The sequence below is a fragment of the Micromys minutus genome, assembly GCF_963924665.1.
Source record: "Micromys minutus genome assembly, chromosome: 27".
Lineage (NCBI taxonomy): Eukaryota > Metazoa > Chordata > Mammalia > Rodentia > Muridae > Micromys > Micromys minutus.
In genome coordinates this window covers 14,511,234-14,527,484 of record NC_137962.1, presented here as the reverse complement: position 1 = coordinate 14,527,484, position 16,251 = coordinate 14,511,234, and the positions used below count along the sequence as shown (strand labels likewise).

At 45.8% G+C, this 16,251-nt stretch overlaps 1 protein-coding gene across 1 annotated transcript in view; it reads left to right on the top strand.

Annotated features, from left to right (window-relative positions):
• Positions 1–755: 755 nt before the first annotated feature.
• The window catches only part of COL22A1 (collagen type XXII alpha 1 chain), a gene marked incomplete at its 5' end in the record, with an annotated part of 192,663 nt that continues 177,167 nt past the window's right edge, over positions 756–16,251 (top strand). The window contains 2 exons of the mRNA XM_080939438.1: positions 756–846; positions 2,973–3,539. Of these exons, the coding sequence (XP_080795564.1) occupies positions 756–846; positions 2,973–3,539 (658 nt within the window). The remainder of the gene's footprint in view (positions 847–2,972; positions 3,540–16,251) is intronic.

Below are 16,251 nucleotides of genomic sequence, written 5' to 3'. Positions count from 1 at the left end.
TGTCTATTATTTGAAACATTAAGAAAAAAATTTCCTTCCATTTAAATTTGGGGGATGGGTCCCTTGGAAGATTCTGGTTTGCTATTCCAGTCATCGGTACTGGAGATGCATGCATACAGGATAAAAATTCTCACCCTAGTTTGTCAACCCCAAGCATGATATGGTGGTAGGTGGGGAAAGGAGGCAAGTGGATGAAATGGCAGCCTTTAGCTAATAGGAAGGGAAGTCACTGTTCACTGGACACTGCTGACAGTGGCCAGGGGGAAAAGCAATGTCTGGGCTGAGCTTCTCCAAGGTAAGTATGGCATTTTGGCAGAGGGAATCCTCCATAGGGGAAGGTCTGCTGCAGACATGGCATCCATGTCTGCTGGGCTGGTGAGATTGGGGTGGCTACTCATAATAGGTCTGGGCATCATGCTCACTAGGGGACTGGGATAGTACTAATAAAGAGATCTGGGAAGGGCACAGCTGTGGGTCACCTAGCATCCAGACATCATCAGTGACCCAGGAAAGGAACTGGCCAGAGCCTGTGGTGTCACTTTTCAGATGGTTGCACTGTTGTCTCTGGGAAGGGTGAAGCTAAGGGCTGGAGACTGGCTTGCACCTGCATGTGAGACTCCTTGCTTTTACTTCTGAGGATTCAGCTCTGCAGCGCTTTTCAGGGTGTGTCCTTTTCCACACAGGAAATGCTCCACTAGACCCCAGAAGTATCTCTTCCTGACCAAGATATGCCTGTCTTCAAGAGCAGGAGAGCCATGGCCTTTCCCAGAGGGAATCCTTTGACCTGTCTTCTATGGATACTGCTGCTCTGCAGCGGGGATGGTGGCTGCCAGGCCCAGCGTGCAGGTGGGACATGACATTGGAGACGGGATGGTCAACATTCGTGTGTGTGTGCACAAGTCAGATTGTGATCCTGTGAATTAGCTCGTGACTGACTGAGTGTCAGCAGTGTAGCGAGTATATCTGCTGCCCTTCCATTGATGTGTGTGCAAGTACCATCTGTTCAGATGGGGCTTGAGAGAGCAAAATGTTGTGAGAGCAAACGTGAGTGTGTGCTAGACCGTGAAAGAATGAACCTCTGTCTATAAAGGAATGTGTGTAAGAGAATAAGATGGTGTGAAGGATTTATAAGGGGGGTTTTAAGAAGTTTCTTTTTAATAAAGATTTGTTTATTTTTATGTGCGTTTTATGTTCTGCCTGCATGTCTGTGCCAGAGTGCCGAATCCTTTGGAACTGGAGTTAGAAACCATTGCCAGATACCATGTGGGTGCTGGGAATTGAACTTGGGTCCTTCGGAAGAGCAGCCAGTGCTCTTAACCACTGAGCTATCTCTCTAGCTCTATGTAGAGGGACTTCATGAAGTGAGAGACGGCAAGTGAGTGTGCAAATCTGGGCTTTGATTTTTGCTAATTTACAAAGATAAGAGCAAAACATTTACGGTAATGAAATTAGCAGTTCTTTCATAGCTCTGCATGTCTTGGGTTTCCTTAGGCATACAGATTTAGCATGTATGCACAGAAAAGGTGGGGGGGGGCAGGACTGGAAAGACTCCCTCTAAGCACTGTACCCACACAAGGTTGGACTCGGCTTCGAAGTGCAACCCCCTCCCCCCAGCCTCAATCCCTTCCCCCACCCCTACAGGTGGATGGCTTCTCTTCTGCTCCCACCCTCTGACTCCTGTGGTGTATGCACCTTAGGAACCCAGCACCAGTGATTTCTATTTTAGTCATTTCATTGGAGCGATGCTGCAGCTTCCTTGTGGCTTTATTAGTTATGTTGCTTGGATAATTCTTATATATCTTTCCCCGATTTTGTGAGTTTTCTGGGCTTAAGTCACCACATTTCCAGCTGGTTGACCAGTAATCCCTTTGAAGGGCCCTTCAAATGGTGCAACAGATCTCCAAGTCCCCGTTTGGCAGACAAGTACGTTCCCTCAGGCTCTCGTGGGCAGCATCAGTCCTTGACCTTAGTCAACTTAATATTTCACAAAACGTGTTCTTTACGACACTCATGTTGCCGTGTGCACCCATGTGTGGCTCTTGCTGGTCTTTCAAGTCTCTCATTTTGGAGGGTTCCAGACACGCTTCTCAGTAGCTCCCTGAGCTTGTGCAGCACTTTGAAACTCAACCTAACTATGGAACGGATGAGTGGACCCTATATTAAGGGCTTCTTTAAAGGGGGAGATTACATTAATTATTTATGTAGAATCCATTTTAAAAATATCATAAGCATATGAAGCATTTTGGAACTCTATATAGGCATATTTAATTACATAAAAATATACATTTGATACAGCTTCTCATGGTAAAATCCTCAGGGCAGTGGACTCTGAAAAGTCATGGAAATCTACATGACCAGCCTGGAAACTTGCTTCTAGCATTCAGTGAGGCGTGGGAAAGTAGACCATAGACCACCAGGCCTGCCACATTCCCAACACCCACATAAAGGCTGGATACATAATAGAGTGTGTGTGTGTGTGTGTGTGTGTGTGTGTGTGTGTGTGTGTGTGTGTGTGTGATTGTGGGGGCTCAGTGGGCAGGCAGTCATGCCAAACCTCAGAAAACTCCAGGTTCAGTGAGAGATCCTGTCTCAGAACACTATGGGAACACTATAGAAGGAGACATCAAAAGTCCTTTGTCCTCTGCACAAATACACTGTATACACAGACATGTTTTTGCTATGAGACACACACACAGTCAAACATGGGCACACACACACAGAAATACTAATGATATCACTTTTTAACCAACGTTAAAACAAAGAGCTTAACACTTAGAACCGTCCCATGGATGCAAGTCACTTCAGTAAGGTCACATATCCTCAGCTGGTCCTCACTGTAACTCTGTAACCTCACCCTGCTGTGGGATGTCAGTAAGAGACAGGGCATGCAGTCTCCTGAGTCCAGTCTAAGGGAGGGAACTAAATCTGTACGTTTCCCAACACCCATTCTCCTTTCACTCTCTCCTGTGCAGGTTGCAAAAGTGTGCAGTATGATCTGGTCTTCCTCCTGGACACGTCTTCCAGTGTGGGCAAGGAGGACTTTGAGAAGGTCCGCCAGTGGGTAGCTAACTTGGTAGACACCTTTGAGGTGGGCCTTAGCCACACCCGCGTGGGGGTTGTGCGCTACAGTGACCGACCCACTACAGCCTTTGAACTGGGCCACTTCAGCTCCCGTGAGGAGGTGAAGGCTGCCGCGAGGCGCATCATCTACCACGGTGGTAACACAAACACAGGCGATGCACTGCGTTACATCACCAGCCACAGCTTCTCTGCCCAGGCAGGCGGCAGGCCTGGGAATCGTGCCTTCAAGCAGGTGGCCATCCTCTTGACTGATGGCCGTAGCCAGGACCTGGTGCTGGATGCTGCAGCAGCTGCCCACGCGGCCGGCATCCGCATTTTTGCTGTTGGTGTGGGTGCAGCATTAAAGGAGGAGCTGGATGAGATCGCTTCAGAGCCCAAGTCTGCGCATGTCTTCCACGTTTCTGACTTCAATGCCATTGACAAGATCCGTGGGAATCTGAGGCGTCGGCTTTGTGAAAGTGAGTTGCCCCGCTTCCCTGTGGAGTTCTGTCCCCTCCCAAGGACACCTCCACCTGAACCTGCCACCTGAACAGGCAGCAGTGTGCCAAGCTCAGAGAGTCATGTGTGGGCAAGAAGCAGGTGAAGCCACTATTCCCTGGGGCTTGCAAAACAAGGGCAGAGAAATAGTCCACACAGTCTGCAGTCTGTCACCCAAACACCCGTTTGGCTTCTCTCTCCTTGAGTAGAGGCGGAAAGGACTTGGGGGTTAAAAGTGACCTATCTCCTCTTCATCTCTGGTCTGCTGACCTCCTAGAGTCTCTGAACTTAGAGGCAGAGCCTGTCTGTTCTAACTATATAGAAGTTTGATGAGATGTACATAGTTTGGGACTGGACACGTGCTTGTTTGAGTGGCTACCTTCACCTGGCTGTGTGGTATTTTAAATTTGCGAGCTCCTTACAGTAAAGAGGTTTGTTTTATTTTCCAGTTTTTTAAATGAAAAGAATGAAATTTCAAAAGTTAAGAAATAATGAGAGGCAGAGCCTCTATTGCTCCAAGGCTGGTTCTCCCAGAGTTCCGCTGAGTGCTCAGGCTAGGAATCAGTGACAGGATGACTCAATGCATTCTGCCTGGAAGAACCAAATCATCTGTATGCCCCAGAGGTTGGTGACCTTCTGACATCTAAGGTGACCCAACTCTCTAACTCCTGTGCCTGGAATCTGTTGAGTATAGTGGGCAATTGGGGAAGAGCCTGGGCATTGAACAGACACTGATACCCCGGCCTCAGGGCTTGTCCTTGAGGTCTGACCGCCAGGATTTTAGGGAGGTTATTCTGAGGACTTTCCTCAGCGGATTGGGGAGTGCAGAGAAGGTTTTCTCTTTCCTCTGCCTGTCTGGGGTTTTTACCTCTTCTCACCTCTTCCTTCTAGGAGAGCAGTATGTGTGATACATTCCCCCAGGCCCAGGAGGGGCTGTGTTTTGAGTCTGGTGAGAGGAAGGGCTGGCACCAGAGTCTGACTCTCTTGCTGATTACCGCAGGGGTATGAGCAGTCTCTGGCTGGGAACCGGAATCCCAGCCGGTTCTGTGCCAGGAGAGCAAGCAGCCTGGCAGTTGGTGGGGTCAGAGGTGGGACAGATCAGTGGTTCTCAGTCTTCCTAATGCTATGCCCCTTAAATACATTTCCTCGTATTGTGGTGACCCCCAATCATAAAATTATTTTTGTTGTTACTTCATAACTGTAATTTTGCCACTGTTAAAAATAGTAATTAAGGCAATTATGTTTTCCGATGGCATTAGGCGACGCCTGCAAAAATATTCTTTGAAACCCCAAAGGGTTGAGAATGCATAGGCTTAGAGGGAACAGATCCTAAGAAGGGCTCTGGCCTAAAACTCAGTGTGAAAAACAGTTTAATCCAGAAACTGGTGTGGCTCTCTCTCTCTCTCTCTCTCTCTCTCTCTCTCTCTCTCTCTCTCTCTCTCTCTCTCTCTCTACATATATATATATATATATATATATATATATATATATATATATATATTGCCTTAGTATGACTATCAGTGTTTGTTAAGCCAAGGTTAAGTGAAATGGGCACTTATTGAGGCCCTATATCTGTGAGGCTTCGTGCTGATTTCTGGGCAGTAGCCCCTGTGGTGGTGGATCCTTGTTTCCCATTTAGTAAACACACGTGAGCTATGTAACCATACACAGAGCCAAGCTGGAGCCTCATGTGTTGGGGGAGTCACTGCTGAGAGTGCTGGGTGGGGACCCTCTGGAGGGAGTGTGCTCAGGATGATGGTGAATGTGTGAGATTGACACTTGTGGTGAGGTGGGATCAAGGGATGCTTGACCCATCCGTGAACTATGGTACATCCGTGCACCACTGCCTTAGAGAACAGCGGCCCTGATGGCATTTTCATATTTTAGGAGTATGAGTAGAGAAGGTTTTGGAGGGAAGGTGAGGACATTGAAGGGTGTTATGCAGCGTCTGGGCATAGCCAGATATACAGAGAGAGAAAGGCTGTGTGAGCAGTAGGGAACAAAAGGTACCATCCTTTTACAAGACAGCTGAGACCACCGAGGTCCAGAGTGCTAAGTGAGGACAATCCATGTCCTGGTAGGCAAACAAGGCATCCACGGTGGACTGAACGGTCGACTTTATTTAACCCTCATTACAATTTAAACGTGCATTTTGTTTCACAGTTGCTAAGATCCTGACCAGCAGAGCCATCCTTAGTAGAAGGTCGGGTTGGCGGTGGGATGGAGAGGGAGATAAAAGGCAGGGCAGGGCTGGGCTAAAGGACTGATGTAGGTTCATGGTGGCTAGAAGTCTGGCCAGAGAGGAGCTAGAGAGCAGTGCCCCAGCCATGGCAGAGGAGTGGCATCCAGCATGCAAGCTCAGGGGAAAGAGCTCCAGATATCATCCCAGAATGCCTTGAGGTAGATTTCTGAGAAGCCAGAGGCACCTGGTGTTCACCACCAGCAATTTTCCATCTTGCCAGCCTGCTTTAAGCTGGTTCTAGATCTTGGAAAGGCTGAATAGGGATGGCAGAAAATCTATCCCTAGAGGTAAGGTCCTGAGACATAGTGCCCAGCTAATAGGGCGGCAGGGCTGGGAGCAGGATGGTTCTATAAAATCCGTGCCTTTATTTCCCTTAATTGTTGTGATATATGTATGTGTTTAAATACACACACACAGCCCGCTCAGCCCAGAGAACATTACTTGTATGTGTTTGTTGTTTTTATAAAGTCAAAGGTCAGGTGTCTTCACAGAATAAATTCATGTCTTCTCCCTCCATTTCCAATCAGAGGCAACTGTCTAAGGGGTGTTGCTGTCTGCTGTGAGAATCAGGAAGCAGATTTGATTGAAGGCGTTCTTGTGAAAGTTATGTTTGAAAGATGCATGGGTGGGTGAATGAATGGGTGGATCGACGAGGGCTGAGGAAGAGCTTTGCACAAGAAGCACTGGGCTATTTCCTGGAAGAACTGAAAAGCAGTACCTACTCCCATGTAACCCTGACTGCTGCCTCCCTTGTGCTGGCCCCGTGGACATGGACAGCCATCAGCCACCCAAAGACTCCAGATGATGCCCCTGTGCCTCCTGGGACTAGGAACAGGGTACAGGGTTGAATGGATGTGCATGGTTGGAGAGGATGCCAGCGCAAGCCTGTCATTGCTCTTTCGAATTCTGTGGCCTGCAAACTTAAGGGAGTAGAAGGTCATTTCCTAGGAGGCTTGGCCATCAGTGTAGCTCACACCGGCAGGACATGTGACTGCTCACAGGTCATTGTCTATCCCTGAGTAAGAAATAGGCTAAATATTTGAGTCTTAAATCAAATGATCTTATTTAATATTTGGTAGTAGAGAGTTACTATCCCTTTTCCTTTGAGGGAGGGAGTTTTATACCAAAGAAAAGCCATGGTGAGTCCGAGAAGGTATCAGGAGAAGGAGAGACAGATGCAACTAAATTCAGAAGGATACATGCTTACTAGGAGACCTTCAAGAAAATCACATGGGCCCTCTATAGTCAGGATTCTCCAAATGCCTGAGAAGAAGTGAGATTTAAGCTAATGCTTAGCCACCCAGGGAGAAGGCAGTTTTTTGTAAACACAGCTGGGAGATGAGGAGGGACTGGTCTGTTCTGGTGACAATTGAAACAAAATCCCCTTTCAATCACTCCAAGTATAAACAAAGAAAAACAAAATAAAAAGGCTAACAATAACATAGTGGAAACATCTGGGAGGTTCAAATCAAGGCACATCACAGAACCCTAACACCAGAAAGAGTTCCTGCACATGAATGATGTCTGTGAGGGATGTTGCAGCCTGGAGTGAATGGGAACCATCCTGAACACAGACTTTATATTGACTGAGGATGTGAATGGAGGTAATTCTGAATGGAAGTGATGCTGATGTTGGTGAAGCTGAATGGGGTCGCCTTGTTTTCAAAGCCTATATTCCCTCATTTTCAGCCAGTGTAGCTACTAAATGGAACAAGGGCAGCTTAAAGGGTGAGCAGGCTTTTGGGGCTGCCCATGGTGATAAGTCTTATGGACCCCTCCTCCCCAGACTTATCCAAAGAAGTGTCTCTGTGTCATGGTACGAACTCCCTATTCTCTGTAGCCCATGTTGAGTTCTCAGGAGATCCAGTCTTAGCTTCAGCTTCCTACAGTGTGTGGGGTTGAGGCTGTTCTGTGGACAGACTTAACCCAGAGCCTTGACTGTAATTAAGAGTTTTCTCTACTCTGGCGGACTCTGTGGTGGCCACAGAACAATCTTTATATAGCTTATCTCCCATGTGAATGGATCTCTGGAATTCCAGTACGGTGCTGTGGAAGAAGCCTCCACCTACTTCTATTCTGAGGCAAGACTGTGGTGGTCCTCTCTCTTCTTGTCCCTGTAGGCAACAGATGATGCTGATCCTTGCTTTTCTTGATGAGTTGAGATGCTGGTCTGGATTTGGACAAGGGGCTTTCTTTACTCTCCCATAGTCTCGAACCCTCAAGGCATATGCATATCCTTCATTTACTTCTTGTTCTCTTAGCTCACTTCTCTTTCCAGTGCAACTTTGATCACTGCATGTCCCACTTGCTGGCTAGGGATGGGGTGAGCGAGCTTGTTTCCTGTGAGGAGGAGAATGAATCTGTCACTTTAGTGTGCGTCTGGTGTTCTCATTAAAGAAAAATGTACCCTGCACTCTGATTGGTGTTCCTTGTTGCTGTCTACTTCCCCCCCCCCCAGATCTGTGAGTAGTAATATTGTTAATTTACCATCCAGTTTACTGATACCCAGAGATCCTATACCATACACAGGAGACATGCACATTACACACAGTTCACACCTCACATTTAACCCTTACACTCCACACCTGCATGAACACTACACACACACATGCACATGCACACGCACACGTCCTCATACACACACACACAAACATATACACAACTCCCACTCCACATACACATACAGGCATACACATCGCACATCTGGGAACAAGTGTATGACCACAGAGAGACCCACCCATCTCCTTTCTCTGGGTGGATCTAGAGGCTGGGGAGAAAGGGGTGGCAGCCCAGCTGTGGGTTTAGAGTGCCACGTTGGGCCTGTGGCTTGGCACGGAGGATCACACGGGCCACAAGAGGCAGCTGGTCCAGACCCCACCCACTCTGAAGGTCACTGTGAGTTTCTTTCGGGAAGCTTGTCATGTCCTTACTGCCCACTGGAAAGGGTAATCTTGCTAATTAAGTCTGAGTGTGGGCCAGGAAATTTTATTAGAATGTGATTGGAATGGATGAGAAACCGAGAACCACCCTTCATTAACTGTTAATGAATTAGCTTTAATATACATGCTTAAGCAAAACTTCTCCTGGCTCTACCCAGCCACATCCAAGCCTTCTCCCAGTGTGTCCTTGGCTGACTCCTGTCCCTGCTCATACAGATGACATATACTGCCTTCCACTATTGCCGAGCTAGAGGGAGCACCTTTATCTGGAAAGTCATCTTGGAGGCCCTCTCACAGGTTGCTTCTTAGCCAGGGTCAAAGTGCATGAGCCAGTGTTATGTAGATGCAGAGGAAAGTGCTGGGCCAATCACAGTACCTGGAACTGGTTCCTGTACTGTTTTCCCAGATTCCTTCTTTTCCCTGTGACATAAGAAACCATCTGCTTTGTCAGTCATATACCCACCTTATAAAGCAGTGGTCTCAACTTTTCTAACTGTGGGACTGGCCGGTGATGTGAGCTCAGCTATTCACTGTGCCCAGTCTTGCCAGACCCAGCCGTGGGCTTTGTCAGCCCCATCAGTCTGGTGCTATCCTGGTAAATGAGCTGCATCCTCTCAGATATGACAATTCCAGTCACTACGGTCATGTTCTATCAAAGAATTCCAGCCTATGGAGAGCTGATTGAATTTCAAATTGTAGTTTAGATTCTTTTTTAGTTGATAAAGTGGTAACTTATAGTGACCACAAGCAAATTGATGTTTGCAATAAGTATTTATACATATAAAAAGCATACATACAAAATCTATATATAAATTAGGTTATGTATATAAATATGTATCTATATAATTAAACTTATTGGTGCATTTTGCATATCCCTTAGTTAAATGCTTTCTAGCTGAGCTGTCATAGAATGAGTGGGGACATGAGGTGGCAGAGTATCTCTGGGCTTTCCAAGAAATGTGGCTGACTAATTGAATGGTTCTGGTTCACACAACACTTTCTGGAGGCAACAGTGGCCCATACCTCTGGTGTCCTATTTTACTGTAAAATGTTCTTGTTTTGATTTTGTCCTTTGCATTACATTGGCTTGGGCTTCTTGAATTTAATCATAAATGCAGGCATACTTGCATACACCAGTTATACAGACACACAAACAGTTACACTCATGTAGTTACAGGAACACATAGACCCAGTCATATATGACTGCTAACTAGACAGAGCCTGGGGTTTAGTCTTCTGTATATTAACTACTCATGTCAAATGTGAACTGTCTTTGGAAGTGAGCTCTGAGAAACTGACTCTCTTTTTCAGACAATGGCTGGCATTTGATCTGCTACCAAAGCTGATCACAGGGCTGGCTTTAGGTTCGAGCACGGCTACCTCTTATCACCTCTACTCCATCTATCCTAGTTTCATTCATGTTGTCTTAATGAACTGTCTGAATACAGAGCAACTTCTGGGGAGAAAAATCAGATTTTAGCTCCCAATTCCAGGTTAATAAATCAATAATTGCTGAGATGACACAGCAGGGAAGTATTTGAAATAGCTAGTCACATGACATGCACAATCAAGAGAAAGAGATCGTATACATACTTGCTCACTTGCTTGCTTATTTTCTCCTCTTTTATACAGTTCAGTACCCCTGCCTAGGGAATAGTGTCACCCACAGTGGGCTAGTTTTTCCAATATCAACTAACTTATTAAAGAAAATCCCTCATATAACAAGTACACAGGCCAACCTGTTTTAAACAATTCTTTAATATTCTTTTCCCAGGTGGTTCTAGGTTGTGTCAAGTTGACAGTTAAAAATTATCACCCTGTACTTTAGGCATAAGCCATTGCTGTCAATTGTCTCAAAACAAAGCAACCTCTTTTCTAGTTTCTGCTTATTCTCCTGCCCTGTCTCACCATATTAGTCCTGCAGGACACTTTTTTGCCCTATTCTCTGTCCTTATTTTTTCTTTGTTGGGCATACTCCAGCCATGGTGTCTGAATTATTTTCCAATTCCAGACCCCTGCCTGGACCTACCATAAATTCCTTGTCTCTTTTCTACCTTCATCTTCTTCCCTCTGTCCTGTCTTGGTTGAGAAAACCCTGGTTCTCCTGCTACCTCTCTGCTGTCATACCTTTGCCTCAGTAAGCTACTCCTTACAGTTCATCTCTTCTCTTGGACATATCTTCCATGGATAGAGGACTTGGCACTGTGGCACAACATTGTTTATTCTCAGATTGATGCTGGGTATATAGCTGTCATTAAAGGTATGGAAAAAAGAAAATGAAGTTTGTTTCTGAGTAGCATGCTATCTCTTAGGTAATGAGGGTTGATAATCACTGTCTTGCCGATTGGGATATGTTACCCACGAAGTACTGACCTCTGCTGGCCCCCAGTGTTCTGCTATGCTTTGATTTTCTTCCCCCTTCAGGGACACATAGTCATAGTCTCTTGGGACACCTACTGGTGCTGGGCCAAGGAACATTCCCATGGAGGGAAATGAACCTATGCCCTGGGACACCCACAACTTTGGATGGTGGGTGTCCCTTTCAGGCACCCCACAATTTGCTCTTCTGTCCCAGTGAGCCTCTTCAGGATCAGAATGTCACCTTCTACCCAGTTCCTAACACATCTGTCTTTGCCCTCCTGAGCAGGGGTCTCTTAATTTCCTTGAATTGCATGAGGGTCCACCATCTTTCTGCCTTTGCTACTTGTTCCTAAATGGTTCTCATTTCCTGCCTCCACTGCCACACAGTATTCTTCAGCCAAAGCCCCTCAGCTTCTGGAGCTCTGCAGTTGCCTGCTGTGCCCTTCCCGTTCCTGGTTGGTTGTTTTCCTTGCATCTCGGCTCAGATGTCCCTCCAGTAGATGTCCAGTGCCCACCCTGTCCCCATATATGCCTATTTTCTCTGTAGTGAGGGTCATACATCTGGCCAGTTTCATTGCTTGAGCTACCCTCTGTGTCTTCCCTTAGTATGTAGACACCAATAAGAAGGGAGACCCTTACTTTAGTCATGTCCTTGTATTCCATCCACAAACTGTAACAGATGTGTTGCACACATGGAGAACATGTCTTGGCTGAAGGAATGAATAAATGAATGAGTGGTACTTGTTAGAGGTCAGGTGTCATGTCCGGTACTGCCTGTGTACCATCCAACTTGTCCTTTATCCCAGATGGAGGGGAATTCTGCTTGTGTTCCTTCCTTCTATGTTTGAAAATTGGTACATAAGGGCTGGGCTGAGACCTGTGTAATCCAACCCATGGCTCTCTATTCTCAGCCTTAGGGACAAGTTCTTCTAACTCAACTCTGTTTCAGCTTCTCCTTATGTAGTAAGAGGTGTGTGGTTGGTGCAGGAAAGGAGAAATGGCTCTGCAGGACCCTACCTTCTCATCATTTAATCTCGATCTCTAGTCTACAAATGTGGCAGTGCAGGCTTGCCATCATGGAAGGCTCAGTTCTGTCTTCTCTCTTCACACTACTCCTGCCCTTTTCTGAGAGAGCAAACTGGGAAGGATTGTGTGACCAGTAAGCATAGATGTCAGTACTTTCTAGCAGGATTTTTTTTCCTAGTACTACTCTGTCTGCCACATATCCCAGCAGACTAGCTCTGAGTCTTACATAAATGCTTTCCAGACGTTTGGCAACATATCTATATCTCTACAATCAAGAAGTCCTAGGAAGTGTGGATCACCTAGCTCGAGGAGCCAGGGCTTCTGCATAGGAACTCATATATTTTGGCCTTATCTTAGACAGGGCTACTATTGCTGGGATAAAACACCATGGACCAAATAAACTTGGGGAGGAAAGGAAGTGTTTGACTTATACTTCCACAGCACAGTTCATCAGTGAAGGAAGTCAGGACAGGATCCTGTAGCAGGAGCTGATGCAGAGGTCATAGAGGGATGCTGCTTACTGGCTTGCTCCTTATGACTTACTTGCTCACCATGCTTTCTAATAGAACCCAGAGCCGCTAACCCAGGGATGGTACTACTCATAATGGGCTGGGCCCTTCAACATCAACCACTAACTAAGAAAATACTTTATAGTCCAATCTATGGAGGTATTTTCTTAATTAAGGTTTCTTCCTTTCAGGTGACTCTAGCCTGCATCAGGTTGACATAAACTAGCCAGAAAAGGCCTGGAAGAAAGAGAGGATGACTCAGAATGTCTAAATATGTCCCAGAATAGGTATCAGGGGTGAAGCTAAGCATAAAAGCTTACTCTCAGGCTCCTGCATGATCACTTTCTCTCATGATCAACACTGTGACCTTTATGATTTCTAACACAACTTCTTTAACAAGTTGTTCAACTCTAGATTACTAATGATTATGTTTCCCCTGAAGCCCTGTTCAAAGGATTACATAGAGCACATGTGTGACTGCTGTTGGACAATGGACTGTTTTTCTCTTCTATCCAAAATACTTTCTAAGGCAGGAATCAAATGAATAATGGTTGAAAACATTTGCTTCTGCCTGACTTCCTCTATCTACCTCTGCCCCTTGCTGCCTTTGTGATTCTGGATAAATTTCTTATTATCCCTGAGCTTTGGTTTCCACATTGCATAAGCAAAGGAATCTTACAGGTGTAGAGTTGCTAATGATACTTCTGTTGGCGGAACAGATCAAAAGCCAGGGGGTATTTCAGAAGGTAGTAAGCCAACAGGATGCTGTATAGGCAGGCTTTGGAGACATACTATAGTGTCTGGTCAGGTGACTCTGCCTCTAGGCTATATTGTGCTGAAGATCAGATATAGGAGACTTTGCGCTGAATTGCCACCTTCTAGCAGTGTGAGCCTTGGGCAGCTCCTGTCTTCTGCATACTGTTCTTTATGTGTTTGCAATTAAGGACATCTACCTTGAAAAGCTGTGGTGAGAATGCAATTAAGAATGTTAATTATTTTGACATGCTTTCCAACAGTGTATGCTGTGCAGCAAGTCATTTACATATGTCTTCTGGTCCTGGAGATAATTTTGCCTCCCAGTTGGGTAATGAAGAAGCCAGAAACAGCGCACACAGCATGCCTGATATTGAATCTAGACATATGACCACCCCATCCCTGTGAAGCTATTAAGGATGCAGCACCTATTACTGTTATTTCTAATGTTGTATGTGGTACAGTATTTGCTGCCTGTGTCAAAAAGGAGAGAAAAGACAATCCCTAGATGACACAATTGGAACAATAGAGGAACTGGGATGAGTGTCTATAGGTGTCCGAGTCATTCCTTCCCTCCTCTACCCTTTCTCTTGCCTACTCAGAATATCATCATCACCCTGTGGTCATCTGCCCTGAGCAGGGCCTTCCATAAGTGAATGAGCACCAAATGCTTTGTCTTGGCCCTAGTCAGACACTAGCTCATGCCTGGCCTTCGTTGTTTCTACTGGTACCTCCCCTTTCTGCCAACGACCTGACATCTCCACTATAGGGATCTAGATTCAAGGTGGTGTTTAAATATAGGTACTCCTTCTACCTGATGAGCTTATCAACTTTTCTTAGATATTAGTTCTGTAATAGGAACAAGCTTTACTTTGAGTGGTGGTGCACGTTCAACCCTGGGTCAGGCGACTGGCATACAGTGGGCCCACAGTCACTGCCAGTTTCCCCTTTTCTAAACTGGAAAAAATCTGGATAAGAACAAAAGGTAGTATGACTGTGTGACCTATGGAGAGATTCATGAGTGTGCCAACATAAAGCACAGGACATCAGAAATCTTCCCCATCCATAATGCGCAAAATGGGCTCTTTGTCTATACAGTAAATTGAGGGCGAGTAAGTTCAAGTGACTTTTCAGAAAGACTAAAGAAGGTGTCTAGTGTTACGCCTTGGGGCAGTGCCTTTGACTGACTCTTGGCATAATGGAGCCTGAGCTGAGTAAAGACACAAGTGTCCCTATGTTCTCCCTAGAAGCACAGGGGCATTTGTTCCATTCCTAGAGTGCAGTGGAGGACTGTCAGTACGTAGATGGTGAGAAGGTCCTGTGGGAGCAGGGACTTTCCAGTCACCCTTACCTACATTTTATTAAGCATATTTTTTGATTCCTTGGCTCTTGTCTCTGCTTTAACTCCAGAACCACGGTTCAAGTGGATCCTCAGTGATTATCAGATAAGTCTATGTGCATAGGGTAAGGAAGGGACTGTGTCTGTCAGTAGCTCCCCTCGCAGGGGAATAATGTATCAGTTTCCATAACTCATTAATTACTTCCCCTCACCGAATCCAGAAACTCAAACTTTCAGAGTTCTCTGCCCCATCTCCTTAGAGAAGCTCAGAAGAAGTGGACTTTTGCAAATTTGAATGCATTCAATTGCAAAGGGAGAAAAACTCAACCATAGCAAGATAAGCAATTACAGATTAATCATATTTTGTGTGTGGGGGGGATGTTGAGGACACTCTTGTTTCTCTAGCCAAAAAAATTAAACAGCGGGAATTACGTTGATGGCTAATAGTGACTGACATATCCCCAAACCAGGAACTTTGGAGCCTGTGACATGATGACATTAGCTCACCAAAATCGTGGTGAGTAGGATGCCTCAAAAACTGCAGTCTATTAGCCACCATTTCCCCCTCAGTTTAGGGGTCTCTGGTTGTTTCTGTTTGGCTTAAAGCAGAGACCTGGGCACAGTGAAGACATTGGCCATATGCACTGAAACTGAGACCCAGCCACCCACTGGGGGCACACACCCCTAATGGTGACTTGAGTATTGTGCTAACTGTGTAGCTTAGACTGTCTCTGGAGGGTTCCTTCTCCTGGTAGGATTGAGTGGGAACATATAAGCCCATAAGCAGATAAAGACAGAGCTGTAATATGTTCTGTTATCCATCCCTGTGTCCCTTGAACCAGATGGACATTTAGAACATATCTAGAGCTCAGTTCCTATTTCAGTTGAATGAATAGTGAATGTGGAAATAAATGGGCCATTACCCAAGATGATAGAGATATCTTTCTGCAAAGAACTGGAAGATGGCTGAGCTGGGCTTGGGGTGCCAGGCCTACCAACCTGAAAGCAGACCGTGTTAGCTACTTTTGTGTTACTGTGGCCTGACATGTGGCCAGAAAGAAATAGTTTCTTTAGTTTATGATTTCAAGGGATTGCAGTCCATAGTAGGAAGGCATGATGGGATATCTCGGTTTATGGCAATGGGAGCCTGTGGCAGAGGCTGTTCATGTTACAGCCACTAAGGAAGCAGAGACAGCAATTTCTTTCCAATATAACCTATTAAGCCCTCCATACCTGGCAGTGAGATATTTCTCTTAGGTGGGCTCATGCACCCAAGTTGCCAGGCTCTCTCAAAACAGTACCACTAGCAAGAGAAAGGTAAATCAGGAAATATGGGGTACATGTCAGAATCAACCATGACATAGGTGAGCCCCAAGGCCCCTAGAATGGCAGGAAAGTTATTAGGGGAGGCTTCTCTCATCTGTGCTGACTTACCATATGAGCTATGAATTGCCATTTGGACGTGTTGAGTGGAGGAGGTTTAGCAAGGATATGTAATGAAAGCCTTTGACAATCTGCAGTTCT